This window comes from Uloborus diversus, unplaced genomic scaffold (assembly GCF_026930045.1).
Source record: "Uloborus diversus isolate 005 unplaced genomic scaffold, Udiv.v.3.1 scaffold_13, whole genome shotgun sequence".
Classification (NCBI taxonomy): domain Eukaryota; kingdom Metazoa; phylum Arthropoda; class Arachnida; order Araneae; family Uloboridae; genus Uloborus; species Uloborus diversus.
Genome location: NW_026557987.1, coordinates 7,438,964 through 7,462,343, shown reverse-complemented (window position 1 = coordinate 7,462,343; position 23,380 = coordinate 7,438,964). Strand labels below are relative to the sequence as shown.

Genomic DNA, 23,380 nt, shown 5'->3' with positions numbered 1-23,380 from the left:
ACGAGCACGACCGAGAGCGACCGGTTAGTTAATCACGTGACAGCTAATGATCACGTGCTCCAATCAACCAATCAACTGCTTAGAATGGTAACCGGTGAGGTAACCGATTTATCATAGAACGCTGCGATTTGTAATCGGTTACTTACCGGTAGACCGGTGAGGTTCGTCGAACGCAACCTTTGAGAAATTATTAGCGACACGTGAAGTGTTTATCAAATAAAGTATATTATTTTTGGCAAGTTTGGCAAAACCCGAAACGGTACTATTATCCGAACACGACCGACGTAAAATCCAACGAATGCACATTGCGTACTCCGTATGGCAACACGTCGTATTGTTGTTTCTTTCTTCCGTGACTTCCGTATTTTGCTTGTGTGTGTGAATGATGAATATTTCTGACATTTCCTCGTAAAAATCCAAGTGTTTTTTGCTCGGCCATGGATGTCGGGGAACTGTTGAGCTACAAACCCGCCAAGGAGCCGAAGCGGGGGGCTGCGGACGACGAAGATGTGGAGGTCCGTCCTCGCGCGAAGAGGCTGGCGAACATGCCCGATTCCATCCACTACGAGAGGAAGATGCACAAGACCCACGAAGAGAACAAGGAGAACCTCGAACGAGATCTAGACGAAGATTCAGGTTGTTACGAGTTTCCTTTCTGAAATTCTCGAAATTCTGCTCAGCAGTATAAAGTAAAAGAAAAAACAAATTTTATCAGAACGATGCAGACGGAAAAATACTTAATACCTTTATACATCCCAATCGCTCTCTTTTAAATTCTACGAACACCAACTTCTAATTCATTGCCAAAACATGTTTATAACATATCATAATAGACTCATGTCTCAAACAGGGTTGGGTTTTTTGCCGGCAAGAAGGTATTTTTGCTGGGAGTGGAAAAAACCATGGAAAAAACGGCAAAAACCTAATTGCAAATAAAGTAGCATTATAGTTTTAATCAAGAAATAGTGACGATATAATATAAATAATGCACTTTAGTATTTTAGTTATGTCTCTCTATGTTACTTCTCATTTATAAGGTGGAAAATAAAGAAAAAAGAAATGTTGGGATTGCAAAACTTAAGATTTTGAATGTTGTCTAAAACATTTTTTTTAGAATGAGTCAATTCCTTCAATGCTAAAACAAAGAATGTTTACTTAAGCTTAGTAAATTAATAAAAAGATTGAATTCTAATTATATATATATGTAAGAACCGCCGCTCGGTTCTCATTACGAATCTTGTTGCAGTGTTGTGGCGTGATAATCTACCACGTAGGAAGAGGACAGAGCTACATTCACTAATCACATCTTTATTCTTGCATGGAATATAACAGCAGGAACTTCTCTTCTAACCACCTTGTTTAGTTGTGCCACGATTTTAATATAGGGAATATCATTAAAAGGTTACAGATAATTATCCCTCGATCATGTGATCGCACGTGATCTATATAGGAGGAGCAGATTGCAATAACGAAATATTATTGGGCTTTGCACCGCAGACAGAGGCTGGCTTAAGTCTGGAGGGAAAAAAAGTGTCTGGTAGGTACTTTAAGGGGAATCTCATCTGAGCCCACAACATAGCCATATATGGTGTGAGAAGCATTTAAGTGTGTAATAAATAATGTCTGTGACTCATACGCGCTGACATATAAGTGAACAGAACTTAATATGGAAAAGGCATAGCAAAGGATTTTTCATATTACATATATATTTAATTAATCACTTTTTTTTTTGATCCCACTAAGATTTTTAAGTTATTTAATTAATAACAGAATACTTGAATATGGAAAAATATTAACTTTTCCTCACTAAAGAAATAATGCATTTTTTCTCACTTACTGGGAAAATGGATAGCCAAGAGAAGAATTTAAAAAGAAGAAAAAAAAAACGGATCAATATACGTGCATTCTATATTCACTCTAATTTTTAGTAATACTAGCCCACCCTACAGAAAATGGCAAAGCCTTTTATCAAAATCTTTTCATGCTTTTACTTTTATATAAAAGGAAAAAAAACTGTCCGTAAGTTGTTAACACAAAATCTATTTTTGCCACTTTGGTAAAAACCTATTTTTGCCGGGCGGTAAAAACCGTGGTTTTTTCCGCCCCCGGCAAAAACTTGCCAACCTCTCAAATACTCATAGTCATTTATGTTTTTAGTATTAAGATTAATATAAACAAATAACAGGGGTCGATCCAGCGCAAAATTGGGGCCGCTTTGCGGCCCCTTCACAAAATTCCGCATGGCAAAAGCGGCCCCTTTCACAAAATTCTGCGTCGCAAAAGCGGCCCCATTCACAAAATTCCCCATCGCAAAAGCGGCCCCATTCACAAAATTACGCGTCGTAAAAGCAGCCCCTTCAAAAAAATTTATAAAGGCATCCTTTTCACAATATTTTTTAACCGCAAATGTGTACGCATCTACGCGGAAGCCTACCCCTCTTCCACCTTCCCCCATCTTATCTTTTTGCCTGCTGCGTGAGGTGTTTTTGCTTGAGAGCGTCAGAGGGGGGGGGGGGGACGAGAGAGGGACGCTTGTGACTGGTGGCTAGCGAAAATCCAAGAAAAATAATGAGCACGTGATAAAGAATTGATTCGATGATTTTCTGCTGTTCCACGAGTGCGAATTGAAGACTGACTCATTTCACGCCACGGCAAATTAATCGCCTATATTCTGTTGGTTTGATTTGCTTCAATGACCAAATACTTCTGAATTAAATATTCCTTTGAATCATTGTAACTTTCAATTGTGTCTTAGTTGCACGCATCCTTCCTTTATCCATATTATTTTGCCAAATTATGCACTTTTAATTCTCAAAAGTAGTTGCAAATTGAAACCTTGCCAGTTGCAGATCTTCTAGCTTTTTTCATCTTTCTTTTTTTTTTTTTTAATTTTTTAAAAATATTCACCTGTTTTTTCAATTTGTTCCTATTTTCTTCAGTTTATTTTGAAAAAGTTTAAGGTTCATAGTTGGGGGGTTATCTTACGGAACGGACGAGCAAAATTTCTGAAAATTATTCCCGAACGAAGGTTAAAAAGAACATTCGAAAATCTTATATTTTCCTTTTTTAATCAATTGCATAGAAATTCGCATTGAATACTGGCGCATGCTGATGCAAATCGTATTGTATGGCAATTAATTAAACCCTGTTAGAGTATGAGTAACTACGCGGGAAACTCCGAACAACCGATTGGCGAAATTCCCTGTAGTTTGTAGTTGATACTGTGCGTTCTCAAAAGCTCACTTGACACGATTGCATTTAATGAAAAAAAAGGTGTGATTAGGCCAGGGGTACCCACTTTTTCTCATATTCTTTAGTTTAAAGCAGCGTTTCTTGATCTTTTTTTGAATCTCGGACCGGTAGAACTTCGTCAAAAAATTTCACGGACCGGTAGAAATTTTTATTTTTTTTTTTCACTAAAATAAACTAATCTGTTTTGTCCTTTTTTTTAAACAAATGCCAGAAAGAAAACCCTTCTCTACTTAAAATAAACTTACAAAAGTTAATTGTAAGATTTTTTTTAAATAACTTACACACTTTGAATGTAAAAATAGGCGCAGCTAATTTGTGTAAATTTTCATAAGCGAATAAATCTTATAGAGAAACCACAAAACGTATGCAAAGTAATGGATATATTAATGCATAAAATATCGTATAAAATTAGGAATAAAATTAAAATAAGGAAATTTTATTTTATTGGAAACGGGTATAATTCTTCGAAGACCGGTCAAATTTTCTCGCGGACCGGTGCCTACGGAGAATTGCTGGTTTAAAATGCATTATTCATTTTTTCTTTCCTGCTATTTTTCTTGTAGACTGTACGCGTAAGAGCAAAAGATAGCTTCCAAAGTCACGCTAGTTTGAGCGTACAGCATACAGTAAACCAAAAGAATAACGGTATTATTTTTTTTTTTGTAGTTTAATTCCTAGATTCCTTCTTTTATTGATAAAATACAATGCCAGCTGAAAAATATCGTCGGTCATTCTATTTAATCTTGCTGTCTTCTTAAAATAAATATGAAACTTCCAGATGAGCAATTTCACAATTTTTTAACGCATGTCCGCTAATGGTGAGCAACGGGAACAGCGAGCAAAGGAAGTTTTATTGAGTGGGATTTTATTAAAAAGTGGCGGGAATCGCGTAATCTGCAGGCGATAAATTAAAAAAATGTGGTAATTGTATATTATTCCAGTTCGTTTTCTTTCTCGGTATTAATTTTTCTTTTGTAACAGATCGTCTGCGATCTAGGAGCGCAGACGATATTTTTCGTAGTTAGCTTGTTCGCGCCTTCACGTGTTTAAGAGGACATTTTTTAGGCGCATCAAAGAATAAATTGATATTCTATTCGATTATAATTTGTGTGGGAGCGGATAATGGATAATTTTAGCGGATAATGGAGCGCTGGAGATAGCCGCAATAATCTCAGTTTGGAGAGATTGCTTGTTCGTTGAAAATTATTCTTCAAGAAATTAAAATATGAAACGAGGACGTCCTGCAACGGGAGGTACCTTCCGAAATTGTGCGTATTATGTTAAAAAATTTCGCTCTTCGAACGTTCGGTCCCAAAATATTGTGAATTTCTTCAAGTCAGCAATTAACAACCCCGATAAAATCGCTACCACCACTTCACCATGCAGTAACGGTAACGCAAATGTTCCCGTTTTGGAGGGCTCGGGAAATGCGGTAAAAGATAGTACATCAAATGACAGTGAGGCAGTTCGCGAAAGTATAACGATTTTTGAGCAGAAAATACTGAAAGTGAATCTGGAGCAACTTCAATTGATGATGATATTGAGATTGAGCCATCAAATAATGATTCAAGCATTGTATTTGGGAGTACAAATGGAAATAAGAAGCATGCAATAAATAAAAAGTACATTGCAAATTATGAAAAGGTGTATAGCTGGCTTTACTATAGTTATTCAGCTAAGGGTTTTTTGTGCAAAATATGTTCATCTTTCATGAATGTTAGTGATTTGAACAAACCTTGAGTAAATATATTCTAGTTGATATCAAGAAAAGCTGTCACCCTATAGAGTTTTAAAAAAAACATGAGTGCAGCAAAAATCACAGAGAGGCTGTCAATGTACAAAAATCTAGTGCAAAAGAAGGAATTCTTAAAAAAATCTGAAAATGAAGAGATTGGAAATGAAGCAAAAAACAGAAAAAAAAAACAGAAAATTGATTGGTAAGTATTCAAATTTTGTACTTATAATCATGAAGCAATGGGCCATTTTTTAGAATTTTGAATCTCTAGTTAGATTTTTGGGGGTAAATTTAGATGACAATGAAATGAAAAAACATTTGCTAACTTGTGGTAAGAATGCCACGTATTTATCCCACATTTCAGTTCAAAACATTTATCTTTGAAAATACCAAAATTCTGTTCTTTTCAGGAAAATCCTAAATTTTACTTTGATTACACAATATATAATTAGTATTAATTTGTATTGAGTTTCGAAATCCAATTCTACAATAACTTTACTAAAAATAAAATTCTTTTATATGCTGTTTTTATATTTTTATTTCTTTCGAAGATCTTGGTTTTCTTACATGCGCCATGGTAAATGAATTTTTCGCATTTTTGATGTTGACTGTACCTTGTTAAGTGGCAAACAAATAAAATTTCTTTATATATTTATTAACATCATTAAATTGCAAAGTTTTAAACGAAATACCTACTCTGTAAGAACGTCAAATGGCAAAAAATTAAACGCTGAATGCTGGTGCTGTATTATTTTGGGTTTTAATTACTTTTAAGTTTTTCAAACACATACATTCTTCTGTGTTAAGAAATATGTAATATCTTTAAGTCTGTTCATATTGTATTTATTGGGAGTTATCATTACGTTCAGCAGCATGTGCAATTTTTATTGATCTAACAGTATTTGAGAGGGGCAAACAGTAAATCTGTTGTGAGACTTTCACCTTAAGAAAGTGTGCCTTGCATATGTATATTTGTAAAAAACAATAAATGTAATGTGTATCAAATTACAATTAAAATGTTAAGGGTCTTACTTCCCCCCTCCCCCAGCGCATTTTCTCTAGACAGCTTTCAGGTATTCTTCAAGAACTTGCAATCACCCCCTGAAACCTGTCTAATGCTTTTCTATAACGATACGACAGCTAAAAATGCTTTTATATAATCTTTTCCAAGAAAAAAAACACAAGAAGTTCTTTTTTACAAAAATAAAGAAAATTCACAAAAATATTTTGCTTTTTCACAAAAATAAAGAAAATTCACAAAAATATTTTGCTTTTTCACAAAATGGGGACCCAAAAAATAAAACCTGGATCGACCCCTGAATAAGTTTTTAGTAGTCCCTCTGCAGTGAGTCTTTGTGATGTCTTTTAAGTCGTGTGAAATATAAGTTAAGTGTTGAAATGTTGAGAAGTATTACGAGTGCGATAAATATCGTCCACACTGGAGAAGCAATATTGTCATCCCTGCTTAATCAGGTAACGGATAAAGGAATACCCAGCTTATGCGAATAAAAACTCCCAGAACCAAATATTTCCCCATAGACGCAATGCTAAAGATCCCCGCTTTATCAAATAATTTCCTGGGATAATCGAGGATATTAATCAGCTTTCGCCAATAATTTTGTTGAGAAGAAATTTGACTGAATTAGGAACAAATTAAGTAAGAATCATAGGCACCCATATGCAAAACTGTAAGGGGGAAGCTCAGTAATTTTCCCCATGGTTTAGCAGAACATTTTCCCCATGGAAACCAATTTCAGTACAGATTAGAGATTTTTTAAAGTTTGACATTTTTAGTAACTTATTTATTAATGGCTGAAGAAGAAATGTTTTTCCAAAGAAAAAGGCACTAAATGCAAAAAAGTTCTCTTTTCTAGGGAGGGGGGGGGGCTTAAGCCCCCACTTGCTCCTCTATTTTGGCGTCCTTGGTAAGAATGATCATTGACAGTAAAATATAAAGTATTATTAATCGCCGACAATGGGCAAGAAAAGCAATATTCATATTCCATCCATTAGTCTATCAAATTTATTTTATCTTTGCCATTACAAAAAAAAACAAGAAGTTCCGTCTAGAACTAGACGAGCCTACTTTCCCGTATACCCATACTACTTTCTAGTACCTGATCAGAATTCTCAAAAATAGCTAAAATCGCAAATATTTTCAAACATATTTTTATAAATATTTTAAGCTGATTTCTAGGAATAAAATATTCCTTACTTTTCTTCAAAAAAACGAACAAATAAAATAGCAGCACCTTTTAAACAAAGCAGCTAATACACTTCTTTCCATTTAAAATTTTTTTTTAACAGCATTCAAAACGAAAAAATAATAATAAGTTCATTAAAATAAATACATCATATAAAAAAAATCGTTTCTTTTTCCCCTGTTGCCAAAAATAATTTTTTAAACGAATTAATGCACTTACCAAAATAAAAAAAAAAAACAATAAAATGTCAACATAAAGAAATAATTTTCATTGTCAAAAAAAAAAAAAAATCGTTTGCGCATATTTTTCAAGTTTATTCACCGAAAACTAAATACCTAAATTAAAACTTTAGCGTGAAAATAAAAACAAATCATATCAACAATAATTATTTCACAGTTAAAACCACAGCAGCGGAGTCGGAGTCGGAGTCAATCTCATTTTTGGGATAAAAGAGTCGGAGTCGAATATCCAAGAATCGGAGTCAGTCATTTGTCCTCCGTGTATAAATGTTTGCCAAAGCTACGAAGTCATAGTCGAAGTCGGGGAGTCGGAGTCCGATTAATTGTCGGGAACAGGAGTCAGAGTCGGTGTCATGTGCCCCTAAATTCTCGGAGTCGGAGTCGGGAGTAGGTCGTCAAGAGCTATTTCCAACAAAGTTTGTTTGAAGTAAATCCGCCTTTGAGTTCGGAATCTATATTGAGTTTCAGTTTCCCCTTAGGCGCTAATGTTAAGAGATTTGAACTGTTCAAAATTGAACGAAAACTTGTTCAAATCAAAAAGATATTTTCGATACATGTTTTTTATCAAAAGTTTTTCCCTACAAAGTTTGTTTGAAGCCACTTCGCTTCTAAGTTCAAGATTTATTTTTGACTTGAATTTCCCCGTAGGCGCTAATGTTAAGTTTTTTTGAACTGTTCAAAATTGAACGAAAAATTGTTCAAATCAAAAAATGAATTATGGGAATGAGATGTCCTCGCTGAGATCTTTCTAACAAAAAAAAAATTGTTCGAATCGGACTATTCATTCAAAAGTTATTAGGGGGGGACAGACAGACAGACAGACCGACAGACAGACAGACCGACAGACATTTTTCCCCATCTCAATACCCTACTTTCCAATTTTTAATTTTTCAATATTTATCTAACTATTTTATTTATTTTTGACTTTTTTTTGTTTTTCGGGATATTTTTAAGATGTATTAAGCCTTCTTTCATGCTTTTTTCTTCTTTCTCTGATTTTTACTGGGAAAGTAGGCTAAAAAATAGTGCTATCCATAATTAAGATAAGTAACACAATTAAATATACTTATTTTAGATGGTGACAAATTGATAAATGCAGTGATGTTCCAATCAATTTTTCTGAGGGTATACTCCCAGTAATCCATTATGCACAATTTGTGTATGTGATCGTATACATAGTATGTCATAACATGAAAATTTATGAAGCTTGAGGGTATATACGCTATATGTCTAAAAAATGTTACAAGGAGGGAAAAAAAAGGAGTTGCAAAAAAGTGTTTTCTGAAAAACCTTGAGCAAGCAATCCCCATTATGGAATTTTTCAAAAAATAATGTGAAAAAAAGGCGCCAAAACAAGGATTTCGTAGCTTAAGTTAAAAGTTACTTTTTATAATTTTCATATGTACTTGTAAATACTAATTATTGAACTACTAGTTTGTTATTTATTTAGCTTATTTCAAAAACTTTTTAGCATTAATTATTTCCTTTATTATTTACTTTGGAGTTTTTTAATTCAACTTCCGGTTCCTACGACATCACTTCTGGTGTACTTAATTGCTCTAACTTCTTTTCTAATTATCATAAAAACAAAATTTAAACATTTTTGGCGTTTCAAAAATATACCGTTTTAAGATATAAACAAAATTAAAAACTACTTTTTTGATAAAAAAAGGTCATTTTAGGGCAGGCCTTAATTAACAAAATTACTTATGGCTGTTCTATGCAGAAACTTTTTCTTGGAATGCTCTTCCGAAGTGTGTCGGTACCCCTCTAACAATTTTGCAGAGCCCCCCCCCCCCCCACTACTAGAAAATGTGCACCCTAAAATTGAGACTGAAATTCTTTTAAAATACCTTCCATTAAAACTTTCATGGGTTTAGTCTCCATCATGAGCCCTATCCAGGGCTGAAAAAAAGCCGGCCTTTTTTTAAAAAGGCCATTCCGACTGGATTTTACTAAAAAAGTTGGTCTTTTTTGGCCTTTTTTGAAGAAAAGCCAGTCTTTTTAGCTTTTATAAATCCTGGATTTTTTTTCTCGCTACCTATTTTTGTGAAAGTATTGCATCATTCTATTTTTGTAAAAGTTTTTTTTATCAGCATTATTATTATTATTTTTTTTTTTTTTTTGAAATTTTAGAGGCATCCTAATTTTTGTAAAAGAGAAGGAGAACAAGTGAAATTTTAGTTCGAAAAGTGTAAATGTCATCTAGTATTATTTTTAACAGGTTTCGTTTTTTGGGGAGGGGGAGCTAAAAATCTAAGAAGTACGAAAAATATCATTGTAATTTCAGCTTAATGGGCTATGTACTGTGTACAATGTTGGAAATGATGAGAAAAACGGTTTCCCAAAATAGATGTTGAAGGATTGCGATAATATTGCATAAATACACTTTGGCGAGAAACAGCTAAAAATAAGTTAAAATACTACAAAAAGTTTTCTATTGTTCACATAAACCTGCTTAGAATTTTATTTTATGAGTAATTTTTTTTTTAAACAGAGAAACAAATTTTATATTTTAAAATGCGAATTTTTGTGAAATTTTCGATGTTTTCGTGAAGCCACTGATTTTATTACTTGATTTTTGTGAAAGTACCGATTTCAAAACAAGATTTTTGTGAAGGTACCGAAAAACGGCAGCAAAACCAGCCTGTATTGGGCCCTGAAATCATGTACTATATTCTTCATAATAATGCACTCTATATACGTTTTAATAAGCTAACAAATGTCAATTTAAGTAATAAAACTATAAGTTTGCCGAAAGTAAAATGATAAAAGAAATATATGCACAAAAACGGAAAATTCTTTCTGACAAAACCCTTACGCTTTTGTTAGATGATCCTCCACCTAAGCTCCTTGTAGCCTTGAAACACTTGTATGCAATAATTTGCCACTTTTCATGCCTTATTAAATGTTATTATTTTTTTTATCAGTCTTGATGTATATTTGTAAAACAGATCTAAATTCTGTATTCATTAAACATCATATTTTAGATTTCTGTGCTATAGATAAGTGCCTTGAAAATGTAACCTAAATGACATAATGAGTGGTTTAAATAAAAAAAAAAGTTAAATCCCGATTAAATGTTTTCGAGCTTATATTTTAGCATTTTATCGTGGCAAACATGTAAATATGGGTAATGAACGATGCTTAAAGATTGAAATAATTTTTAAAGCTGTTTTATTAATTTAATAAAATTTAAACTGGTGCTTATATTGATTAAAGCTCTAAAACAGGTTTAGCTACTCGTTGGTTTTTGTTATTTATATTGATTTTTATACAAAGTACCGAACTGCCCCGTAACATTTTAAATTAATCCTCAAATTCACTACAAATGCTCCTCAAATTTTTCCTCTGAGGTTGGGCAGTCGAATCCTGTAGAATGTATCGTTGAATTGAGGAAATCGAGAATCGTCGAATCGAAGTTATACTGTATATTCATTTGACTATTTTGTCCTGCCATTTTCATTCGTCAATGTTTTGAGTTTCATATCGATTGAAACTCTTTAACAGTCACATACATTTTATTGTGTAATTTTTTTTGGAAAACATGTCCTAAAACCTTTGCTACCTCTAACCCCGTAATACGATCGTATACCTCAAAATGAATATTCAGGACGACTAAGATATCTTATGGTAATATGCAGACTTAGATAAAATGAAAAGCTTTCTGCGAACACAGATCCTAACTGGAAAGTTTTCTACAAACGATTATTTTGCCTAACTCACCCTTGAATAAAGAATTAAATTTTTATTCAAATATGAAAGAGTCCAAAAAAAAGTACAGTTGGCTCTCTGTTTAACGACTTTCAAGGGACCACAAAATATCGTCCTTAAGTCGAAATCGTCCTTAAATAGAATGCTTTTAACATTATAGTGGACCATCTGGGACCGTGAAAAGCCGTCGTTAAATAGAGAAAGTCGTTAAATAGAGCGTCGTTAAACAGAGACCCTACTGTACTTTAAATCATTTATTATTATTATTTTTTTTTTACAATAACATATATAGTTTGCTTATTTTTCACACATGTGCTTTTAAAGGCTTTAATGGAGAAATAAACTGGGATTATTTTTTAAATTCTCTTTTTAAAAAAAAATAAAAAATTTGACATTAACAGTTGAAAAAAAATTCTGCAGAGCCAAAATTTTTCTGCGAACGCTGATCGTGCGTTCGTCTATATTATACAAGACTGGCAGTATATGGGCTCTTTTGCTAACAAGAGACGGCCATTTTCTGTTTATCGAATTCTTTCACAGTTTGATTGCTTTTTGGTGAGAAGATGTTTTTCGTTCCCCCAGGGGGTGTCCTGGAGGGGGGAGGAGAGGCCGAGGACAGCTCCGGTGTCCTTGACGAGCTGAACCTCAAGAGGCTGCTGCTGTCCTTCGAGAAGAAGGTCCTCAAGAACCAGGAGCTGAGGATCAAGTTCCCGGACCAGCCAGAGAAGTTTATGGACTCGGAGATCGAGCTGAATGACATCCTGCTGGAGATGCACGTCATAGCCACGCAGCCAGACCTATACCACTTGCTGGTGAGAAACCCCTTTCTTTACATGAGCATACTTGCCAACTCTTGTTTTTAACGGGAGACTCCCGTTTTTTGCTTCCATCTCCCAATTTCCCGTTTTTTACGAATTTCTCCCATTTTTGCAGTTTTTTTTCAATCAATCATCAAAAAGTTTCTCTCTCTTCTCAATAGATGGCGCCCTTTTCTAGTCTACCGATGTCAGGGAATAAGAATTTTTCCAATTAATAACTCATTTAGTAAAAATTAATTTTTCAGAAGCTTTCCACATTGCATGTTCAACAAAGCACGTGCTTTGCCGAAAATGGCAGCAGATTTCAATCCTTTTGCATCTTGAAATTATTTCAATTATTTTGAAAGCTCGAAGTTGTTTTAACATGTGCCACCCTATACCTACTTATTTTATATTGTATTTTCATTATATATTGATTTCCTTTTTTTCTTTTCGTATTTTAGTAATTAAATTTTTGTAGCTACTTTTATGGTAGAGACTGGGGAATGTACGAAACTTTAAGCAAATTCACTCCTCATTATTTGGTTTTTCCTTTGCAGTATGTTTTTCTTGATACTACCAATTAGCTTACATCTGCAAAAAATCCCCACTTCACTTTAAATCTAGTATTCATGTTATTTAAAAGCATAATTTAATAATTCTGTTGTAAAGATATGCCGCTGGTGAATCACCTATATACCTCTAGTGGAATCTCCTGTTTTTTTCCCTTCGAAAGTATGTATATCGAATGTTTTGATGCATATCCGGTATTTTCAATCAACACAAACTAAAGTCTCCGAAATATTAAATGCATGCTCAAATCACTCTTTATTTTCTTATATCGTTATTACAATATGCAGACTTAAAATTAAGGTTTGTCTCGTTATTTATTTCTAATATTTCATTTTACATTTTTTGTCCATTTTAATGGAGTTAATTTAGCATTAGCTGTCTTACTCATTTTTCTTCTGCTAGCTACTTTTACACAGTTGTATGATTCAGGAACTAAAAATATACATTAGTCCCGGTGCACAGTCATAAGACATTTTCTTTTTTTTCCGACCCATGTTTAATATTTAATTCGGCACTTTTAACATGGTTTAAAATTGTTACATTACTAATGATAAAAATGAATATAAAATAAAAAAGAAGTATTTTATATTACTTTGCGTAATGTATTAATATATCATAAAAATATAGTGCATAACATTTTGGTTATTTTTAATAATAAATGAACAATATTACTATGATTAATATTATTTTTATATTGAAAATACCGTAGCTGGAAAAATAAATATTGAAAATATAAAAATATCATGATATTTTAAAAATAAATATTGGATGTATATCGTGATACATATCATGATATATAAACCCTGGTTGAGCATTAAAAAAAATAGTGATTTATAATGCTTTTAGATCCATTTTTTCAACTACGACCCCCAACCCAGGTCATTAATACACATAAAAAAGAAAATGCCATTCAGCTATTTAAATCAATTTCTTTCTTCGGTGCAGTGTGTTCTTTATTGATGTAATGTAAACTAACGACAAAAAACTCGAAGCTTTAAAGGAAATTCCTGTATTTATTATTTACCTAAGTTGAAAAATCTGTATTCTATGACCATTTCACCCCACCAGACCCTAGTCGTTGGTTTAAAACGCTAAATTTGTAACAAAATTAATATAAATGATTGAAAGATTAATTCTAATTTATATAATAAATATCCAATTTATGTTATTTCTTCATACTTGCCAACTCTGCTGTTTTTTACGGGAGACTCCCGCTTTTTGCTTCCATCTCCGGATTTCCCCCGTTTTTGCAGTTTTTTCAGTCAATCATCAAAAAGTTTCACTTTCTTCTCAACAGATGGCGCCCTTTTCTAGTCATTCACCAATGTCGGGGAATAAGATTTTTGCCAATTAATAATTTATTTAGTAAAAATTAATTTTTCCAAAAATGTTTGACGCATGTTTGACGAAGCCCACGCTTTGCCGAAAATTGCAGCGGATTTCAATCCTTTTGCATCTTGAAAATAGTTCAATTGTTTTGAAAATTTGAAGTTGTTCTGACATGTGCTGTCCTATATCTACTTAACTTATATTTTATTTTCATTATATATTGATTTTGTTTTCTTTTTTTCCTGATTTTAGCAATTAAATTTTTGTAGCTACTTTTTTGGTAGAGACTGGGAGCGTACGAAACTATTTAAGAAAATTCTCCCATCCATTCATTCTCTCCCATTTCATTTTAAATTTAGTATTCATGTTATTTAAAAGCATAATTTAATAATTCTGTTGTGGAGATATGTCGCCGGTGTATCATCTATATAATTCTAGTGGGATCTCCTTTTCTTTTCCTTCGAAGGTTATCAAGTATGTTTCTTTTTTCAATTAATAAATAATCTCTTTCGTGAAAGAATATTGTGCTCTTCAATCTCTTCGGAATCATTCTCGGGCTTCACCTGCCGACTCCATCTCTTCCCCCCAGGTGGAGCTGAACATCATGTCCAGCCTGCTTGGACTGCTGAGCACAAGAGCATGGATATTATGATCGAACGCTAAGTTTTTAATGTATTAAATTTTTAATTAATGTTAATCATTGAATGATCTATTATATCCATTTTATTTTATTTCTTTTTCAATAAATAGATCAATAATTTCTTTCACGAAAGAATATCACTCATTAATATATTCGGAATCGTTCCCGGGCTTCACCTACCAACTCCGTTTCTCCCCTCCAGGTGGAGCTGAACGCCGTGTCCAGCCTGCTGGGGCTGCTGAGCCACGAGAACACGGACATCGCGATCGCGGTGGTGGACCTGCTGCAGGAGATGACGGACGTGGACGTGCTGAACGAGGGCTCCGCGGAGGGGGCGGCGGCGCTGGTGGACGCCCTGCTGGAGGCGCAGGTGGTGGCGCTGCTGGTGCAGAACCTGGAGCGCCTGGACGAGGGGGTGCGCGAGGAGGCGGAGGGGGTGCACGACACCCTGGGCATCGTGGAGAACCTGGCCGAGTTCCGGCCGGACATGTGCGTCGACGCCGCCAAGCAGGTGAGTGGCGGGGCGAACGAAATTCATGAAAGCTAAATGTCGGAAATTTTTCAACGTCGAAAATCATACAGCAGCAGACATATTTATTAAACTCGAATAAAAACAAGTACATTTTCAATGAATATCGTCCATACAAGGTGTTCAGAATGACACACTGATACAAAAATGCCTCTTATATGGAAAAATAATTTGCATATATGGCTCAATAATTTTTTTCCTTGAGAAATAAAAACAGCAAAAACTTGAAAATTAAACACAATGCTGGCATTAAATTGTTTATGTATTCACGGTCACTCCCCTTTTATTGCAAACTCCAAGGGACTAAATAAAATGTAGTGTATTATTTTGTGAAAAATTAATTTATAAGTTATTGTTTAATTATTGTTTGAAAATGAAATAAATATTAATTTAGGATTAAAATTAGGTTAAATATTCAGTGATAAAAGATATTTTAACTACAGCTAACTACCGATGGGCGACAGCAAGATACCCATTTGTGTGGGAGGATTTTGATTAAATAATCCTCCCATTTGATCAGATATTGGGTTGAATAATAGTACATTTGATTTTTCTGCTAATCGGCAGAATTTTGCGAATTTCAAACTTCTGATTAAAAAATCCCCTTTAAAGTAAAGAGAATATTACCTAAAAATTCTCATTAAAATGAGGACAACATTCCCTAAAAAACCTCATTAAAATGATGACAACATTCCCTAAAAATCCTGACTTAAATAAGGACAATGTTCCTTAAAAATCCTCATTAAAATGAGGACAACAGTGGTTTAAAATCCCCATTAAAATGAGGACAATGTTCCCTAAAAATCCTCATAAGGAAGCAACAGTGATTCAAAATCCTCATTAAAGTGATGACAATGTTCCCTAAAAATCGTCATTATAATGAGGACGACATAGGTTCAAAATCCTCATTAAAGTGAGGACACTATTCCCTGAAAATTCTCATTATAATGAATACAACAGTGGTTCAAAATCCTCATTAAAGTGAGGATACTAGAGCCTTAAAACGTAAATAAATGTGCTCTGTCCGAGACGGACGCACTTGAAGCACGAATTGACGAGGATTTTCCTTTCATGAATGTCGCAGGGCCTGCTGGCGTGGCTGCTGAAGCGGCTCCGCTCCAAGACGCCGTTCGACGCCAACAAGCTGTACGCGTCGGAGATCCTGTCGATCCTGCTGCAGCGGCACGAGGAGAACCGGCGGCTGCTGGGCGAGGCGGACGGCATCGACGTGCTGCTGCAGCAGCTGGCCTACTTCAAGCGGCACGACCCGGGCGGCACCGAGGAGCAGGAGATGATGGAGAACCTGTTCGACGCCCTCTGCTCCTCGCTCATGGCGCCCGCCAACCGGGAGCGCTTCCTGCGCGGGGAGGGGCTGCAGCTCATGAACCTCATGCTGCGAGAGAAGAAGATGTCCAAGAACGGAGCCCTCAAGGTGGGTAGTGTTTTGTAGTTCTTTCATGGGTAAAGAATTTATTATTATTTAATTCTCTGTTAAAAAGAAAGTGCAAAATAAGTATTTCTTGACTTAAAATGAAGCATTTTAAATATTTTGTGGCCGACGCCCGACGGGTCGAAAGTGAGGAGCTCGTTTTACGTTTGACGACGTCGACGGGCGGATCGGGCGTTGGGAGGATCGAGCGCCGGCCGGACGCGTAACTGTATTTGCAACTGTTTTTTCTGCCATGTTTTTTGTTTTTTACTACTATGTGTTCTGTTCTTGAAAGAAGCTGTTTATTTTTCAGTTTAAAATGTTCCATGTTTTTCAAAGGGATAAGTCACTTTTTTTCCCTTTATGTTTAACCCCTTAAGCGGCTGTGATGTAAGGTTATGTTAGGTAGGATATGTTACTCGGTAAAGGAGTTTTACGGGGTGCAGCCGCTTATAGGGTTAACAATCATAGATGGCAGAATTACGTCCATTTCTTGTTCAAATTGCCTTCATTTTTGTAAGATTTCAAAATGTTTAGTTTATGCTAAAACAACAAGCTATTTTTCTTCCTTTTCCCCTAAGGAATTCAATCCTATTTATGTGAGAGTCAAGTTTTATTTCGGCACAAATTTTTCCATGACAAACTCACCTCAAAGTAGCACAGGACAAGCAGTGCCGCTTCCCAGGCGGCACCCACGGCACCAACATCCTTCTCCTCCAGGCAGCTCACCAGGACAGAGGATAGCCTCTCCCTGGTGACCTCCAGGAAGACCTCCACTTTCAGGAAACACAGGGAGTACCAGGCACAGCAGACCTGGGAAATAAACATGAGCAAAAATTACCCTACTACCCCACATTATCCGGCATGCCACATAATTCGGGGGTCACCAGATTTTCAATAACACTTGCCTGGTCCTTTCTGGCATGCCGAAAAAATCGAGGTTAGGAAAAAATAATACTTTAAAAAATATAAGTTCAGCTTAAAAATGAATATAAGTTTTATACATATCTCATTAGTATTAATAAACAGTTTAATTGCGTAAAATTACTTACTTACAATGTCGTTTGTTATTTTTACAAGAAAGACACCCACGGAGAGTAAGATTCTCGTTTCGCTCGCAGGTGCTGGACCACGCCACGTGCGGCGCGGAGGGCGCGGACAACTGCAACAAGCTGGTGGACATCCTGGGCCTACGCTCGGTGTTCCCCCTCTTCATGAAGACGCCGAGGCGCGGGCGGCGTCGGGGCGGCCTCTCCGTGGAGCAGCACGAGGAGCACGTCTGCTCCGTGGTGGCCTCCATGCTCAAGAACTGCAAGGGCACGCAGCGGCAGCGCCTGCTCAACAAGTTCACCGAGAACGACCACGAGAAGGTCGACCGACTCATGGAGCTGCACTTCAAGTACCTGGACAAGGTGAGGTCACGAAAATTGTTGGCATAATTAGGGTTAAGTTTAAATATCCAATATTCTGTTTAAGAAATTTAAACTAAGCTAACATTAAATGGCCGTGAAATGTCAAGTTGGAGACGAGCAAAAAGCATATTTCAGAAAAAAAAATTCATTTATTAAATATGACTAGTAACTATAGTAAACAGGGTTGGCCGGATTGGACCCAATGGGGTTGGACCCAATGGGTTTTTTTGAAAAAACCCATTTAAAAAAACCCATTATTTAGCCCACTTTTGGGTTTTTTTAAATTTTTTGAGAAGTTTTTTAAAAAAGTAATTAATTTAAATACTTTTACAATTTAAACTTCTATTTTATTTGTTCTTCACCACAGACAATGGACATAAAAAATGAATTTTGAACTTTAATAGTATATCTTAACTCTTAACGGCATTAAAAATACTTCAAAGATTTAAAAAATATATATTTAACTTTTATCTTTAACTGGTCAATAAATAACTCAAATTATCTTGACTAAGTCCTGTCACGTCTGGTTTTCTCGATATTTGTAGGTTGTGCGGAGGAAACTACTCTAGCTAAAAGGCTTTCATGTGAATTATTTTCTGCAACCCGACACGCCACAAATCTCGAATTAACAAGTTATATTTTTTTAAGAAATTAACAGGTTTTACAAATGGTCGGACAGAAAACAGAATAGGATGTACAGTATTTTCATTATCTTACAAAAAAGTTTAATATTTCGTAATCTGTACACAGAAATAGAAAAACAGGCAACATAAAATTCAAAGAAATGTCTTGATTAAGCTGGAATTCAGTAAATAGGGATTTAAACTACTTGAGGTTCTACAGTAGTTTTGCGTAAAAAAATGAAATACAATAAAGTAAAATGCAAAAAAATAAATAAATAAGTAAATAAAAAATGTAGTAATTAAAAATGAACTATAGAGTTTATCACTCAAGAAGTAAATTTGCCTTAACTGTTGGTAATCATGGAAACTAAAAAATCTGAAACTTCACCATTCTTGGGTTTCGTCGTCTTTCATACTCTTCTTCAGAAAACGCTGAATTTTAACTAGTTTTCCAGCTTTTTTTACCCCAAGACAATTCTTGTGCTTTGTTCATATACTTACGCTACAATATGCTACAAGTACCCTACATTTTCCCTAAAAACAGACAAAAAAACCCACATTTCTTTTAAAAAACCCAGCTTTAGTTGGGTTTTTTTGGGTTTTATTTTAAAAAACCCAAAAAACCCTGGGTCCATGGGCTTTTTTAAAAAAAAACCCGGGTTTTTGCCAACCCTGATAGTAAAACATCCCCGTACAAAGAACACCCCCAAAATATCACAACAAAATGAGTCCCATATAATAAAGGATAAAATGTCACCAATCTGTCGATGAAGTCACTGGTCAGTCCTAAGTTGACAATTCCAGGAGCACACAAAGTCGTCCGGATTAAACTTCGGGAACACACTTGACAGGTAAACCACATGGGAGGATTCGAAGATTCAGCGAACTTATCCAGCAGAACTCGTGGAACTCACTTCCCCGGCAACATCGATTTGCCGGACACAAAAATAAGTATTTCTTCACCTGGACTCATTTCATTTCCAGGACTTGAAATTCCAAAACTCGAAAACAAGGTGATTAAGTCATCACCAGTTACACGCCACAGAATCCCGTTAGCATAGCAAGGGGAAAAAACCCACCTGTGAGCCGAACTAGGCCTCACGATCAAATCAAAACAACCGGGGGTCGATGAGAAGAGAGAGCGAGTGTGGCCACTCACCTCAATATATATATTCCATCAGCCAATGAGATTGCGTGCCTCGATGACGTCACAATACTAAAACTTCAACTACAACTCATTTGTTTATTCCACTGCCGCGAATTTCCGTACTCCCTCCATGGTACCTGCGGTCTTAAACAAGTGGAATTAAATTCAAATCATCGTGTGACAACTCGACTTTCTCCGAATCGACACATCGAAACACACAATCTTCGATGGATTAAGAAAACAATCGCCATTAATTATGGCGTGGAGAAAACGCCGATTGAAGTGTCGGCACCGACTAGTTGAATTACACTTTTTTACCAGACTGGGCCAAAAGTAGGTAACGATATTCAACTTTAAAATATTTTCTTTAAATTATCGGCTGTGGACCGAGAATAAATAAAATAAAATAATATTTTATGCAAACAAAAATAAGAGGTGATATAAACAAATTCGGAGTAGCTCTGGCCGAAACGACTGCCGATTCTCCGAATGATCGAGAGATGTAGGGGATGCAGTTGGATTGAATCATTGGATGGGATAAACTGAATACTATTCTTCTCAAGGAACGGGAGAATGTCGACCATCTCGTAGAGCTTCACTTTGAGTACCTCGACGAGTTGGGTCGAAAGGGGACATTCATTAATTACGTAAGGATGATTTTGGCAATTTTCGACCCCCCCCCTCCCCCCATGTAAGGGCTCGTAAGATTCTTCAAACCCCTCCCCCCTATTCTTACGTACTGTCTGACCACGGATTGTATGGAAAGACGAACATCCGTTTTACAGCCGGAAATGGACGAATCTGTTATTTTTTACCGATGTCGGCTTTTACGAGTTTCATTCCAATGAGCGGAATATGTGCATAAAATTTTTACTTTTCCCCCTTATTCACGTAGATTCGTCTTATCTGGACGTTTGAAAATTCCATGCAATCCGTGGTTGGACAGTATGATTCCATCTCGTTTTGCAAAATAATAAAATGTTGTTAGAAAAGGATCAGTTACACTAAAGCTCTCAGTGTGGCGTAAATCAACGATTGTTATTTTTCAAATATATTATTTGATGCGATACTAATTACAAATAAAACATACTATACATAGTGCGATTCTTTATATATATTTTACACTATTCACACTTTACTACCTCATTCAAGTATAAAACAGCTCATCCTAATACATTTTTTACCATTCAGACGCAAATGAAATATGATCCCTGCCAAACCACTTGACCGCACGATTTCAAATATAAAATATCGATTTGGAAAATATTACGTAAGAATAGGTTTGTCCCCCCTCTCCCCCCAAAGTAAGGATATGTAGAGATTTTTCTAAACCCCCTCCCCCTCGGGACCCTTACGTAATTAATGAATGGCCCAAAATGAGTGACCGAAAACTCAAAACAACTGAAATTTAGTTTAAAAAATCAAACAGTGACCCGAAAACAAACGATCCAGGCCCGGCATTCATATGAATTTTAATGTCTTCTATTCATATCGTGTTTTTAACAGTCACGAATGGCGACGGGATGCTTCATGTTTCTCGTTTCTACGAGTGAGTGGAAATGGAGAAGACATTCGAATCCATCCTTTACAGAATATCAAACTCCATTAGCGAAGATACCTGTCTTATTCTAATACTGTCTAACACTAAGCAGAGTGAATATGACACATTACAAGGAAAGATACTTCTGCTATAAAAAGCTTTTATTTAAAAGTCTAAAATAGTTGGTAAGTTAAAGAAATTACAATGTACGTTGCAAAACGGGATGAATGAACATTTAACTTCATACCTGTAAGGTGAATATTCTAAATAACACACAGTATTCGGACATGAGAAAAAAAGCACCATGTTAAAAGATAGCCACACACCAATAACCACACAAACCCTCTGTGATCTTACTTCTTATATCCCACAGAAAACATAGAGTTGATGCCCACTCGTGACACCACATACCTCTGATTTACAGTGAGACAAGCAATGAGAAAATTGATATGCAATACATTTATGATGACAATAGGGGGTTGTTTAAATGGCAAGACTAATTATGTCTGAATATATTATACAACGGAAATTAGTAATCTGGATATTTTGTATTCGGATGAAGTTTTTCTACTCATGTTCATCTATATAGGGTTCTCTCCCGAAAAACTTTTTTGGAGTGTAGAATTTGCTCGAATCGAGCCTCCGATCGAACGCAGACGGTGCGTCGCCGTGGCGACAGAAATGAGTCTCTTCTGTTAAAAATTGAAAACAAGTTGCCAGACTTATCATCGCAATCATCCCGAAAATTGAATTAACGCCGAAATCGGCCGAGCGAGGATACGTGGCGATGCGTCATTCCTCGAAAAAGTTGATATTAGTCACAATTTAAAGTAGCAAGGGCCGAAACAAATTCTGTTTTTCGAAATGATTGAAAAATGTAGAGGATGCAAAAGGATTGCAACGTGGAACACATCCTGCCACTTTCGTTTGACGTATTTTGCACCACCATTTGACGTATTTCCGTACCGCAATTTTACCTTTACGAGGCACCGATGCCAAACATTTAATTCTAGTCTGGGAAACATTCTGTAAAAATTCATTAATTTTATTTTAATCCTCAGAATGTATCACTATTTGTAAATAAGGTATTTGAAAGACCTCAATCCGTTTTGCGTTTCGTTCACCGATTCTCAACGATCTCGTCCCCCCAGGTGCACCACGTGGACGCCCAGATCGAGCGGGAGAAGGCGGAGCTGGGTGAGGAGGAGGAGGTGGACGCCGGCATGGAGGAGGAGTTCTACCTGCGCAGGCTGGAGGGGGGCCTGTTCACGCTGCAGCTCATCGACTACATCATGGTGGACGCCTGCTGCTCGGGGCCGCCCGGGATCAAGCAGCGGGTGCTGCAGATCCTCAACCTGAGGGGGGGCTCCATCAAGACCATACGCAACGTGCTGCGGGAGTACGCGGGGAACATGGGGGACGGCGACGACCCCTCCGCCCGGGAGGCCGAGCAGCAGAGGCTGCTGCAGTTCGTCGACCGCTTCTAGACGGCCTCGGGCCACCCTCCCCGGACGTCCCGAAAGGACCACGCTTTCGGATGACTTCTGGACGGTCGGAGCCGTGCCGTCTTTTTTTGACGTGCCTTTCTGCTTTTCTAGAAGCGTGGGCTGCTGCGGTACATTGACCGCTTCTGGACGTCCTGCGGACAATTGGACTCTCGGCTTCTAGACATCCCGAAAAGATATTTTCTGGCGGCTTCTGGATTGCCAGAGCCGTGCCGTCTTTTCGACGTGCCCTTTCTGGTTTTCTAGAAGTGTGAGCTGTTGCAGTGTATCGACTGCTTCTAGATGTCCTGCAGACAATTAGACTCTCGGGACCACACTTTCGGACATGCTCCTCTCGGACGGCTTCTGGATGGCCAGAGCCGTGTCGTCTTTTCGACGTGCCCTTTCTAGTTTTCTAGAAATGTGGGCCGCTGCGGTGCATCGACCGCTTCTGGACGTCCCGCAGGCATTGGGACTCTCGGCTTCTAGACGTCCCGAAACGGACGGACTCTGACACTCTTCCTCGATTCCTTTTGCCTTTGAGGACGAGCTCATTTTCTGGAAGAGTATATCTCTGCATTTCAATGCTGGGATCACTCATTTTTTGGTTTCAAGACTGTTTGGCTCATCTTTTGGCGAGAATATCCAAAAAGCTTGTCGTTATCATTATTACATTGTAAAACTGCGCAGATGTGGTAAATAAAGACATTTTATTTTTAAATTTTCCTCTTTG

General features: G+C 36.4%; 1 protein-coding gene across 1 annotated transcript; it reads left to right on the top strand.

The window, feature by feature from the left end:
- The first annotated feature begins 349 nt into the window (after positions 1-349).
- On the top strand, positions 350-23,312 carry LOC129232582 (beta-catenin-like protein 1). The gene is made up of 6 exons (XM_054866714.1): positions 350-636; positions 11,727-11,956; positions 14,686-14,994; positions 16,097-16,444; positions 17,563-17,853; positions 22,315-23,312. The coding sequence occupies exons 1-6, from the start codon at positions 438-440 to the stop codon at positions 22,648-22,650; spliced, it is 1,713 nt and encodes a 570-aa protein (XP_054722689.1). The 5' UTR covers positions 350-437; the 3' UTR covers positions 22,651-23,312.
- The last annotated feature ends 68 nt before the right edge of the window (positions 23,313-23,380 follow it).

Bases quoted from the DNA above. Each gene is read 5' to 3' on its own strand.
- LOC129232582 (XM_054866714.1), top strand. From the start codon at position 438: ATGGATGTCGGGGAACTGTTGAGCTACAAACCCGCCAAGGAGCCGAAG. The intron at 11,957-14,685 runs GTGAGAAACCCC...TCTCCCCTCCAG, and splicing joins CAGACCTATACCACTTGCTG to GTGGAGCTGAACGCCGTGTC. The intron at 14,995-16,096 runs GTGAGTGGCGGG...TGAATGTCGCAG, and splicing joins GCGTCGACGCCGCCAAGCAG to GGCCTGCTGGCGTGGCTGCT.